A 13,170-nucleotide genomic window follows, 5' to 3' on the forward strand; every position below is an offset into this window, starting at 1 on the left:
CAGAAGCAGAAATTTTTCTGGAACTCTCTTGCTTTTTCGATGATCCGACGGATGTAGGCAATTTGATCTCTGGTTCTTCTGCCTTTTCTGAGTTCAGCTTGAACATCTGTAAGTTCCCAGTTCACGTACTGCTAAAGCTTTGCCTGGAGAATTTTGAGCATTATTTTGCTCAAAATAATATTTAGCATGTGAGATGAGTATAATTGTGAGGTAATTTGAGTATTCTTCGACATTGCCTTTCTTTATGATTGGAATGAAAACTGACCTTTTCCACTCTGTGGCCACTGCTGAGTTTTCCAAATTTGCTGGCATGTTGAGTGTAGTACTTTCACAGCATCATCTGTTAGGATTTGAACTAGCTCAACTTGAATTCCATCACCTCCACTAGCTTTGCTCATAGTGATGCTTTCTAAGGCCTTCTTGACTTCGCATTCCAGCATGTCTAGCTCTAGGTGAGTGATTACACGTTGTGGTTATCTGGGTCATGGAGATCTTTTTTGTATAGTTCTTCTGTGTATTCTTGCCACCTCTTCTTAATAAGTTTTGCTTCTGTTGGGTCCATAGCATTTCTGTCCTTTATTGTGCCCATGATATGTTCCCTTGGTAACTCTAATTTTCTTGAAGAGACCTCTTGTCTTTCCTACTCTATTGCTTTCCTCTATTTCTTTGTATTATTCACTTTTTATCTCTCCTTTGGAACTCTGCATTCAGATGGCTGTATCTTTCCTTTTCTCCTTTGCCTTTAGCTTCTCTTCTCAGCTATTTTTAAGGCCTCCTCAGACAACCATTTTGCCTTTTTGCATTTCTTTCTCTTGGGGATGGTCTTGATCACCGCCTCCTGGAATGTCACAAACCTCCATCCATTCAATAAAATTCATAGGATCAAGGGGAAAAATGTTAGATGTGAACATGTTGAATTTATTCTCATTTATAAAATTTTGAGGCAACTCAAAAATTTTGATTTTGTGAACTCTCATTGTATGTGGAATTTCATTTTAAAAAGATGATCAGTATCTTATTTCCTGATTTTCACATCATAATTTAAGACTAGCATATAAAAAAGGTCATTAGCACTTCATATAATAAAGTTCTTGTTTCTAGTGTATAATATTTTGGAAAGAGGGATATATTCTTTCATAAAAATCAAAGTTTTAAATTAGGTTTTATCTTAGAATAAACATTTAAAGGATTACCCATTATTCTAGCTTCTGTGAATTACCAGGCTCTGAGAGTTTAATTATTAAACTTACATTACATCCTGAGTAATCTTACTTAAAAATCTCAGAGAAAACAGTCAATCTTCATTTACCATAAACCAAGGTCAAATTTCATCTCCAAAGATGAGACTCTACCTCCATATTAACCATAAAGCAATATTTTTTGTTTAATGGATCATTTCAATCCAGCACGTTTAAATAGAAAGTAGTCATTGCTTAGAATTTGACATCATATGTGAACCTCTGTGTGATGAATTCGTGCCAAATGTGAGCCAGTATTTCAGTCAGCATTTTCCAGTCCATGAGACCTATGGACTTGCTCTTTGAATCACTTTGAGTTGCTTTGTGCATACAAGAATGAAAATGATACATTTCCTGCTATTGTTATGAGACCCTGATCATATTAAAATGTTTACACTCACCTGAGAGAATTGGTTTGTTAGTTCTTGGAGAGAAGACTCTAAAAAGGTCTTGTTGGACAGGCAAAATATATTAAGAACATTTTTCCCTAGAGTGGTCCAAGAGAAGGCATAATCAGCAATATAACCTGGATAGTTCTCACACAGTTCTCTTCTTATATCTTCTGAAGTTGAATTTTGCTGTAAAAGCTAAAAATGTGTGTGAGAAAAGCAGTATAACAATGTTAGTAAATACAGATATCAAATATACTAGTCTTCAAGGAAATGAACCTGTTTACATAATAGCCATTTTAAGTTCCTGCATTATAGCAACTATGAAATTAAAACTAAAATACATTGGGTTTACCCATGAAAATCCCTGAGAGAATATGTGAATATAGTGATTATTGTCATCTTTATGATTTAAAATATTCACATATGATTTTCTTAACTGCACTCATTTCTTGTATCTGATGAGACAACCTAATGTACTAGATCTTCTCTGACAAAAATCTTCAGGCTTAAAAATCTTAGCTTTTCCTGGGCATTTAGCATCAGAGATTTAAGGGTCCTAACAATTTGTGACACCTCATGGGACACTGGCCAGGATTTCTGGAAGACTTCCAAAGAGGATGAGCTTCAGAGTCTAGTCTCAAGATCAACAGTGTTTATTTAGAAGAAGTAGAAAAACATGGATTATGTTTCATTGGAAAAGCAATAATTTCATTTATGAGTTATGCATTAAAGAAAAAAGAAAAACACATATATGAAGATACATAGAAGTATATAATTACCAAAGGCAATAATCGGAAAGCATTTTTATAATGGAGGGCCCCCATATATTTTACAGTACAGACTAGTCACAGATGTAGCACTATTTTCAGTTATAATATTGATCACATTCACCATTATTAAGTTGTTTAGATATTTATAGAGCCAATTACAGTGAGTTGCAATATTTAATGCACCCTTCCTAATAATTGATTCTTACAACCTGTCAGGTGAAGGCTAACTACCTTCATCCTTCCCATTTTATATCACAAAATCTACACTATGCCTTCCAGTGATTCAACTTCTAAATATAATGAAATAAGACAGGATCCATTTATTCTAGGATATACTCTAAGTGCCAGGTCTTCTAGTCATTCATCTATATCTCTTTCTTAACGTCACATATAAATTCACTCCAAAATGATTTCTCTACTTATTCTTGCAAGGGTTGCAGAAAGCAGTAAACAGAAAGAAAGAGGAATCAGAGAGATTGCTGACACAGACATCAATATGTCATTCTAATTTTTATATCCTTTCTCTGCTCCAACTACTCTGAAAATATGTATCTATACATAGAAAATTCATTTTTCACTTATCTCCACTGGATATATGACTTTGTGCTGCCTCACAAAATTCTGAAATTTTATTCCATCTGAGAAAGAGAACCTGGGAATTTCAATACAATACATTGTGGGTTGTTTTTTTTTTTTTTTTTTGAGAATAGCATTGCTATTTTAGCTATTAAAGAATTTAACTGATATAATACAAGACTGTTTGCTTCCAGTATTAGAATATAGAAGAATTGGAGTGGAATAAAATCATAAATAAAATAAAATTATTAGAATATGGAAGAAATGGAATGGAATAAAATAACTTTTCCTAGTTTACACCCTGATATGACTTGTGGAGGCTTTATACCGGAATTAAGTGGGCACATGGTGGGGTTTTCTCAGTTACACAAGGTGATTTAGGTACCTCAACTATTATATACACCAGGATTTCAAAATCTAGACTAAACTGACTGTGAAGGTCTTATATATCATCCAGCACTGGCAGAATTGCCTTGGTAGGTATGGTGCCTTTTCCATACATTTTGAATTGTTCTTTGGTTTACTGACATAAATAAGTTTATTAAGATGCCTCAGTTATACATAATGTCAATTCAAGGGGAACTAATAGACACATATTAAGTAGCAGTGGTTAAGGTCACAGGAATACTAATAACATGAATAAAGATCAGAGTTATGTCTCCATGTTTCAGATGGAAGAAATGTCTACTAGATAAGATGGAGATGTATTATTAAAATTCTTTTGTGTGTGTGTGTGAGAGAGAGAGAGAGAGACAGAGAGATAGAGAGAGACAGAGACTGAGAGAGAAACAGTCCCTCTGTGGCAAAATGTTGAAAGTGATCTCCTCTTAATTTCTGAAGAGCATGCAAAGCAGGACTCAAATGTCCATGGGCCAGCCAAGTAACTTAAATGTATGAATCTGGTTGGATAAAAGACCATAAGGAAAAGTGGGGATTGCAGTTAACAGAAGGGTACCTCTTCGGCCTAAAGGCATTCAAATTCAGTTTCTTACAATCCTTGTATATGTGCACAAGTGCACATGTAGCTCATAGGTTGCCAGTACACACCTCTTAGAAATTATGTTTATCATTTTGCAATCTGGAATCTTAGAGAGGAAGGTGAGTAAACCAGACAGAAATCCATAGGTAAGCTCTTTAAGCCATGCTAAGGAAAGGGATTTTATTACTTTGGGGAGATATTTTTTATAGCTCCAATTTTTCCAAAAGCATTTTTAGTATGGATGAGGCAGCGAGTCTGATGGCTGCTCTAGCTTCATTTGCTTTCATACAGCATTTTTTCTTCCCTGCTTCAGAAAATTAAAAGATCACATATAATGCCACCCTATTTTTTTTTACCAAATGAAAATCTTAAGTTCAATTAAGGGACTTAACAGGGAAGTAAATAAATATCCAAGACTTTAAGGAATTTAGAATGTCTCTAAATTAAGCTTTTTATCAAAGAGCTCCTAAGAAAAGAATCTCTCTAAGATATTACTCCAAATGGGAGTACTCTTCCTATGAGGTGCTTGTTTACCTGCTTTTTATTATGAGCCTAATATAAAGCTGATTGAAATTACCTTTTCCAAACTAAGAATCCGGGCAAGCACTTGACTACCATTGAAAGTATCTGTTCCAGTACTTTCCAGATCAGCACTTAGACTAGGAAATATTGTGGCTGTTGTAAAAAGAAAGAAAAGATTAGCAAAGTAAACACATAAACTCACACACACAGACACACACACACACACAAGAATCCATAAATATCACTTACGCTTTCATATACTCCACAATAAGAAATGTGTTAAAATATGCACCTTCCATGAAAGTTTCCTACTGGCAAAATGCTGAATCCAATCAGTTTTTCCTTTCACATAAAACTGTGATGCTTTTGGTCTGCTCTTGGGTTCTTTCCAATCATTCTAGATGTCATTTGCTTTCATTCCAGTTTATATCATTAAACTTTATCACCAATATTATTGCCTAATAAACGGAATCATTTCAGTGCAAGCCTAGAGGATCTGAGGTGCCTCCACTAGCCCCACAATCCATCACACCCAACATCTGGTTGAAGAATCTGCCAATGCTCAATACACATCTGGTGATAATGTTTTTTTTTTTTTAATTATTCAACTGGGAGGCTAAAATCTGCTTAAGATCATAAATTCTCTCCTCCCCAAAGTGGTTTCTGAATGATATTTCAGATCAAATAAATGGGAGGAAGCAATTAGTCCAGACTACAGTATACTCTAATTAAGTAATTCCCAAAGCGGTCTCATCCAATACCATTTATAATGTGGCACAGTGTTCTGGGTTAGGAACATTAGCTGGAAAAGTATGTTCAGATATATAGCATTCATTAGCCAGTGTATTGACTTTTATAAATTTTGGATAGAAATACTTTATTATCCTCACAACAAAGAATCTTAATATTCAAAGATACAGTGACCAACATCAGCGGGGCCTAGACTTTGTTAAAATGCTCACGGGGCTGAAGAATTTACATTCCTCTAGACCAAAGCAATACATTTGTGAGATGACTGGCCAGAAATATAATCCATGGCTACTGCACAGAGCAAAGCTAACTGGACTACAACAGTATGATCTTATTCTGTTCTTTAGCCTACTCTGTCAGACACCCAGAGATCATTCACACAGCATGTTAACGCCTCAAAACCATTCACAAATGTATTCCTACTACAATAACAAAAGATTTTTTTTTTCATGTGGCTCATCAACTTAGACTGGAATATTAGTGTCATAGACTCGTAAATATCACATGGCATTTTTAAAGGTTATTTTTTCCCCCCAGAGCACCAATCATATTCTAACATAGAGGAATCTCTGTTTTGTTCACTAATATATCTCCAATAGCTCGGACAGTACCTACACGATAGCAGGCACCTAATGAATATTAGCTAATGAATATGAAACAGTCCTGCTGTCTTGAGAGTTTATTCTCAATTTGTGGCTTCTAATAACTGTATCTCAGGAACATCTGCAGCAGAAGTACCTGAGCAGAAGGTTCAGGAAGCTCAGCATGTGGTATTCTGCACACTAACATCTGAGGGCCACTGACTTAGCTGTGAGTGAAGGAAGCACACAGGCACGATGAATGACTGTGACACTGAGTGGTGGAGTGGGAGGAAGAAGACTATTAGCTGGAAAGTCCCACCCTGACAGTTGGCCTAGTACTAGCTCAGCTGGATGACTGCAACAGGGAGGGTGCTTAACCTTGTTGGGCCTCATATTCCTCACAAATAAAATGTAAAGCTCAGACAAATCTCTGAGACTCCATTCAATATGTTTTATTGCTGGGCATTCTAACCATCCCGGTGTCATTTAACTGTAGACAATGGAAGAGTTCCTGGTCAATTGTCGGAAAGTGTGTAATTCTCAACATTATATTAGTACCATTTAGGCTTTTGCTCCTAGTGTGTATCACAGTAATAACTTAATTTCCAATTATTCTCAAGACCTTTGCATAATGGCACCACCACACTCAGGCAACTGTAAGGAGTGTTTAGATCTCTCAGGATAGGCTGGGCATTCCATCTTTGCTTGAATTGTTAGAAGTACAACTTTTAAAGATGAGACCTTTACTGGTTGTTCCAAAAGGCCTGTTCTAAACTAGACAGAAGAGGATAGCTTACCCGGTGACGCGTGCCTTTTTTGTGGAACTTCAGTACTCTGGAGTGATAAATTGCTGTCCTTCTCCAGGTTGGATGACTTTCTCAGGATTTTACTAGAGAAGAAAAAGCAAGAACTCTGTATCACTCACATTAATTTCAGTTAGTTACAGCAAAGTGTTATGTGGTAGATTCCAGGGCTCCCCTAGGACTTTCAAATTTTTAATCTACTTTCTAGGATTTTATGACAAAACTCACTTCACCATATATCAATGAATATATAAGGGGTCCTACAAAGTAAATTTTTCTTCAGAGAAAATGGTCTAGATAAGGTTGAAATAGTTTTTTTTTTTTTTACTATATTCTTACAGTAAAAAAGAACATAGAGCTAAACACTAAAAATATTTACAATATATATATACTTTCTTTTAAAAACATGGTGGATCCCAAACAGATGAGAGTCAAAGACTGCTTTGGGTACTGAAATAAAGGTCTGCTTATTTGTCAACCTTTAAAGGAAAACAAGTTTCTATGTTAAATTATAGATGGCATTTTGAAGATTATCAAAGATGAATACTTTCAAGAAAGATTCAAAGAAGAAGGGGCAGAACACACATCTATGGATTATCTAATCTGTGCTAGGTACTATGGTTGGTGTCATGGCAGGTGGCACCAGATGTCAAAGAAAGAATGAAGCATGCAGCGTTTTAACTTCACTGAATGTATCAAGGCTGTAACAATAGCACATGATGCCAGGACTCTGTACAACATGATCACACCACCTTTTGGCAGAAAACACTATTGGACTATCCCACAATTCAGCAATCTTCTTCTTCTTTTTTTAAACTAACTTCTTATTTATTATTTTTAAAATAGAAATAATCACATTTTCTTGAAAACTTGATATACCTAAAGTAAGTATCTGAAACAAATGTATCTATTTCAAGAATGAAATAAGCCCAGATGTCTGGAGTGAATAATGTGAATTTTGTCTGATTGTTTATAAAAAGCTTACTGAAGGTACATAAGAACAGATATAAAAAGACAAGAGCAGAAAAGCAAGAAGTTCTGCTTGCCACTGTGGTTTGATTTGACTTCCTTTTTAGAAACAAGATCCAAATCCTGGTTCCAGGGTACTTTATGATTTATAATTGGAAAAAAAAAATCTTTTTTCCCCAGTGTGTCCTTTTAATAAAAATGATAAGAAAAGGTGATATTTGTCTTCATTCCCTAGTGTTCTTCCAGTATCCTCTATAAAATGTATCGGTTGCTCCCAAAGTTCTGCATTCTTAATGTATATTTGAATTATTCATGACCATGGCTATATTCCTCTAAATCTTCTTATATTCCTTATGCTGACTATTTGGATGGGAAAACTGTTCAGATAAAAATAAGAACTGACCTGGACCTTTTCCTTTCTCTCAAACAGAAAGTTTAAATAGTTTGAGAAAGTCAGTTTCACTTTTCTTTTTCTTGACACTTTTTTAGTTCAGCTTGAAATATTGTAAGGAGTAGTACTGAATATCAACACATTGTGAAAATAAAGGGAAAACTACCTTCATAAAAATTTTAAGGAATAGGGACAGCAACAAAAACCAAAGGGAAAGCAACAAAGATCAAAAAGAGCAAAGAAAGAGCAAGAGAAAAGACTGAGTAATAAATAGGAGTCGGAGAGGAAAACAAGAGGTGATAAGAAACTAAGAAGTATGAGCTTGGAGAAGCAAAAGCTGCATCTCCTCCATAGGGGACATCTTGCCCATTTCCCCACATTCAGGTAAAAGCCCTAAAACTACTCCTTCAAATATTCTTTCAACACGAAAGACAAGTTCATCCCTTTCCCAGAAAGCCACTGGCTCAACAGTTCTGAACTTACTCAACAGAAAATGGCTCCTCTGGACAAGGAACTCTGGAGGCTTCTTTTCTAACGGGACCTGCCTTGACCAGTGGCCATAGTTACATGGTGGTCCACGCATCTCATGTTACAGGAGTGGGGAGGTGGTTCACCTCCTCTTAGGTGGTCCTGGTATGGCTTTTTGTCAGGGAGAGAGCATGGGATATCATATGTGCTTTGCAGTTCATCATCCTGAAAATTTCCCTGGTTCATTTTGTATTTACAGCATGTAGTGTGATGGCATGCATACTCTGCCACTGCACAATTATTATCTGTAACTCAAAATGGAAACCACAAAGTAAATGTACAACAGCAAGCATTGTGGGTAAAAACACGAATTAAGGCTGTAAGGTAAAATTCAGTTTATCTCCTCCAGGAAAGGTAATTGGTTCTTTTAGCTCCCTATTACGGAGAAGGCAATGGCACCCCACTCCAGTACTCTTGCCTGGAAAATCCCATGGATGGAGGAGCCTGGTAGGCTGCAGTCCATGGGGTCGCTAAGAGTCGGACATGACTGAGCGACTTCCCTTTCACTTTTCGTTTTCATGCATTGGAGAAGGAAATGGCAACCCACTCCAGTGTTCTTGCCTGGAGAATCCCAGGGACGGGGGAGCCTGGTGGGCTGCTGTCTATGGGGTCGCACAGAGTCGGACACGACTGTAGTGACTTAACAGCAGCTCCCTATTAAATTGCTAAAGGAGGACAGGAAGGTAGCTAGTCTTACTGAGTTCAGGGTAATCTCTGACCATGCTTATAGACAAAGAACTCTATGCTTCTTAGACAATGAATGGATTTCCATATTTTACACAATTTAAGCACTTTGTACATACTGAGTTTATATCAATGTTAAGTGTGCTATGTTTGCTTGTGTACTTATTCCTATCACTTTTCCATTTTAGGCTGTGACATCTTTGGAAGTAGGCACCATGATGATCTTTTTATTTGAAACATCTAGTATATAAAACTGAATAGCTGATTAAATAAAAATAGATGGTATTGCCAGAGTGTAGAAGAACTTTGGAGTTAGTAGGTATCTTTCAAATTCCATCTCTGCCTCATCCTAAAAAATTGCAGCCTCATCTATAAATTAGGAATGATACACCCACCTTGCAAAGCTCTTATGAATATTGTGTGAGGTGTGCTTATCAAGTTCCTATTGGGGCCCTGTCATCATAGATACTCACCAACATTAACTGTCAAAGTGCCCACAAAGATGGTACAAAAACACAGCCTTCACCATCAGTATGCAGTTGAAACCCCACACTTATGTATCTATGGTCCTCACAAGATCCTTCTAGAATACTCGAAGCTTCAGGATCTCTGGACACCAAATGGATGTACCCTTATTATTCATAAACTGGGGCCTGCACACAATGGCTGGTGAGGTGGGAAGAGGCAAAGGGCCTAACCCAGAATTTTATACTCTTTCTTCATTTTTAAATTTAATTTCTTTATCAGTTTACTCATAAGAGGAATTTACTATTTGAAGGAATGATCAATTTTCTCTTTGGTCTGTAAAACTCTTAGGAAGAGTCTATCTACAATGCACTCTCTTGGCAGATGGCACATGACAAACACTGAATAATGAAGAATTATTATTCTTCATTATTAGCATCCATTGAATTATTGAATTCAATAATTGAATTGAATTATTGAATTCATTGAATTATTAAATTCCACAGAATTATTCCACTGAATAATGAAGAATTATTTTTCTTCATTATTAGCTTCCACTAGCTATCAGATAGCTAAGGAAGCAACATTTTTATTTATTTTTATCCTTTTTAAATTTTAATTTATTATTTTTATTGACAGATAATTACTTTACAGAATTTTGTTGTTTTCTGTCAAACCTCAACATGAATCAGCCATAGGTAAGCATATATCCCCTCCCTTTTGAACCTCCCTCCCATCTTCCTCCCCCTCCCACCCCACTAGGTTGATACAGAGCCCCTGTTCGAGTTTCCTGAGCAATACAGCAAATTTCTGTTAGCTATCTATTTTACATATGGTAATGTAAATTTCTATGTTACTCTTTCCATACACCTCACCCTCTCCTCCCCTCTCCCATATCCATAAGTCAATTTTCTATGTCTGTTTTCCCATTAGTTCAGTCGCTCAGTTGTGTCTGACTCTTTGCAACCCCATGGACTGAAGAATGCCAGGCTTCCCTGTCCATCACCAACTCCCAGGGCTTACTCAAACTCATGTCCATTGAGTCGGTTATGCCATCCAACCATCTCATCCTCTGTTTTTCCATTGCTGCCCTGTAAATAAATCCTTCAGTACCATTTTTCTAGATTCCGTATGTGTGTGTTAGAATATGATATTTATCTTTCTCTTTCTGACCCACTTCACTCTGTATAATAAATAGGTTCTAGTTTCAACCACCTCATTAGAACTTACTCAGATGTGTTCCTTTTTATGGCTGAGTAATATTCTATTGTGTATATGTACCACTGCTTCTTGATCCATTCATCTGTCGATGGACATCTAGGTTGCTTCCATGTCTTAGCTATTGTAAATAGTGCTGCAATGAACAATGGGATACACGTGTCTTTTCAGTTTTGGTTTCCTCAGGGTATATGCCTAGGAGTGGGATTGCTGGGTCATATGGTGGTTTTATTCTTAGTTTTTTAAGGAATCTGTATTCTGTCTTCCATAGTGGTTGTATCAATTTCCACTCCCACCAGCAGTGCAAGAGCGTTCCCTTTTCTCCACACCCTCTCTTGCATTTATTGTTTGTAGAGTTTTTGATGATGGCCGTTCTGACTGGTGTGAGGTGATATCTCACTGTAGTTTTGATTTGCATTTCTCTAGTAATGAGGGATGTTGAGCATCTTTTCATGTGTTTGATAGCCATCTGTACGTTTTCTTTGGAGAAATGTCTGTTTAGGTCTTTTCCCCATTTTTTGATTGGGTTGTTTGTTTTTCGGGCATTGAGTTGTATGAGCTGCTTGTATATTTTGGAAATTAATCTTTTGTCAGTTGTTTCATTTGCTATTATGTTCTCCCATTCTGAGGGCTGTCTTTTCATCTTGCTTATAGTTTCCAGTTTTCCCAGCACCATTTATTGAAGAGGCTACCTTTGCCCCGTTGTATATTCTTGCCTGAAAAAAGCAACTTTTTAAAATAGCCTGGTCTGCCTCCCTTGTTGCACACCTGGCTCTGCAAAGATCCTTGGAAGAGGAAGCACCCAAAGATGGCAACACATGCATAAACATATAATCAATCTTACACTGTATCTACCATATTTAGTCGTAAACTCACAAACATTTATTAAATTCCCAGGACATATAGGGGGTGAGACAAATTAAAAAAAACAGGGATTATAATATGTTAATGGTAATAGCTAAGGAAGGATATGGCCAGGGGATGACCACACATGAATGGGGGTGCTAAATTAGAGTTATCATTTGAATTTTGCAAGAGCAAGATCCTAGAATCATTACCTAATTCATGGCTCTTGCTGCCTTAAAATCTTTTTGTTCATTCTTTCACTACACCGGTGGTTTCCAACTGGGGGCATTTTCTGGCCCCTCCCCTGCTCCCAGGGGATATTTCACAATATCTGGAGACATGTTGGCTGTTAACACTGGATAGGAGTGATACTACTTGTATCTAGAGGCCAGGGATGAGGGTAGAGACCAGGGATGCTACTAAACATTCTACAATGCACAGCACAACAAAGAATTATCTGGCCCCAAGTAGCAACACTGTACTAGGCTATGACAGAGAAGTGGATTTATTCAATGACAACTTACCCCCCATCGACTCCCTAGGACCAACTCAGGAGATTTAAAAATCCTATTCAGGAATTCAGAATAGGTATAAGGAAGTCTGAGAGAATCTTTCTCATACTGGATATCTCTGGAGGTATATTAAGGCACTATGCAAAACTTAGGTGCCTCTTGAATCTAGCATGGAAGCTCATCTGGATCCAGGAAATTCAATCTTCTGGGTGAGGCAAGAAAGGCTGAGTCAAATCTCCAAGTGGCCCATGGCATCATTTTGACTTTTACCAGACCCAGCTCACATGTCCAGTACCAGGGAGATGGTTAACAGCATTGCTGCTAAGATGCTGAAGAAGTGGATTCTGACTCTACCACATTTATAGTGCTCTACTTCAAAAGGGAATTAATAAGGGGAACATCTTGGATTCAAAATGTTAAACTTAAGATATTGGGAGGGAAACTAGGCTGAGTAGTTTTATTTCTTCTCAGACATGTCTACCAACAGTTCCTTTTGGGAAATGTCACATTTATAGATATCATCATAGCTGTAGGATTTATGCACTTATACTGAATGTCTTTGTATTTCCTGTGAGTGGGAAAGACTGCCTGTGTGGGTGGCATCCATGTGCACCATGGCAATTCTGTCTTTGAAAGGAATTGCTTCTAGGAAAGACACATATGGCAAATCCTAAAAAGAAAATTCTGACATTTTTTTTTGTCTCTAAGGATTAGTTAAACTTATTCTATTTTCCCTTTTCCCCCTGAAATATAGTTATACAGGTAATGCAGTGACACCTGGAAAGAAGGTGTGAAACATGCTCCAGGCCCAGTTCTGACTCCAGCTTCACATGACAGGCGTTACTAACTTTAGGGACAAATAAGGATGTTATAACGGCATTAAGGCCTCCTTGGTTATACAGTCATCCTTCCTGACTACCCCCGAGCAGAAGTCATTCACAGGAAA

The 13,170-nt window shown here is 37.0% G+C and overlaps 1 protein-coding gene across 1 annotated transcript in view; it reads right to left on the reverse strand.

The window, feature by feature from the left end:
- ABCA12 (ATP binding cassette subfamily A member 12) overlaps positions 1-13,170 on the reverse strand; it is a 198,224-nt gene that overhangs the window by 116,979 nt on the left and 68,075 nt on the right. Inside the window, exons 4-6 of the mRNA XM_070771765.1 lie at positions 6,606-6,697; positions 4,533-4,630; positions 1,640-1,825 (exon numbers count right to left, since the gene is read on the reverse strand). Of these exons, the coding sequence (XP_070627866.1) occupies positions 1,640-1,825; positions 4,533-4,630; positions 6,606-6,697 (376 nt within the window). The remainder of the gene's footprint in view (positions 1-1,639; positions 1,826-4,532; positions 4,631-6,605; positions 6,698-13,170) is intronic.

The sequence above is a fragment of the Bos indicus genome, chromosome 2 (genome assembly GCF_029378745.1).
Source record: "Bos indicus isolate NIAB-ARS_2022 breed Sahiwal x Tharparkar chromosome 2, NIAB-ARS_B.indTharparkar_mat_pri_1.0, whole genome shotgun sequence".
Lineage (NCBI taxonomy): Eukaryota > Metazoa > Chordata > Mammalia > Artiodactyla > Bovidae > Bos > Bos indicus.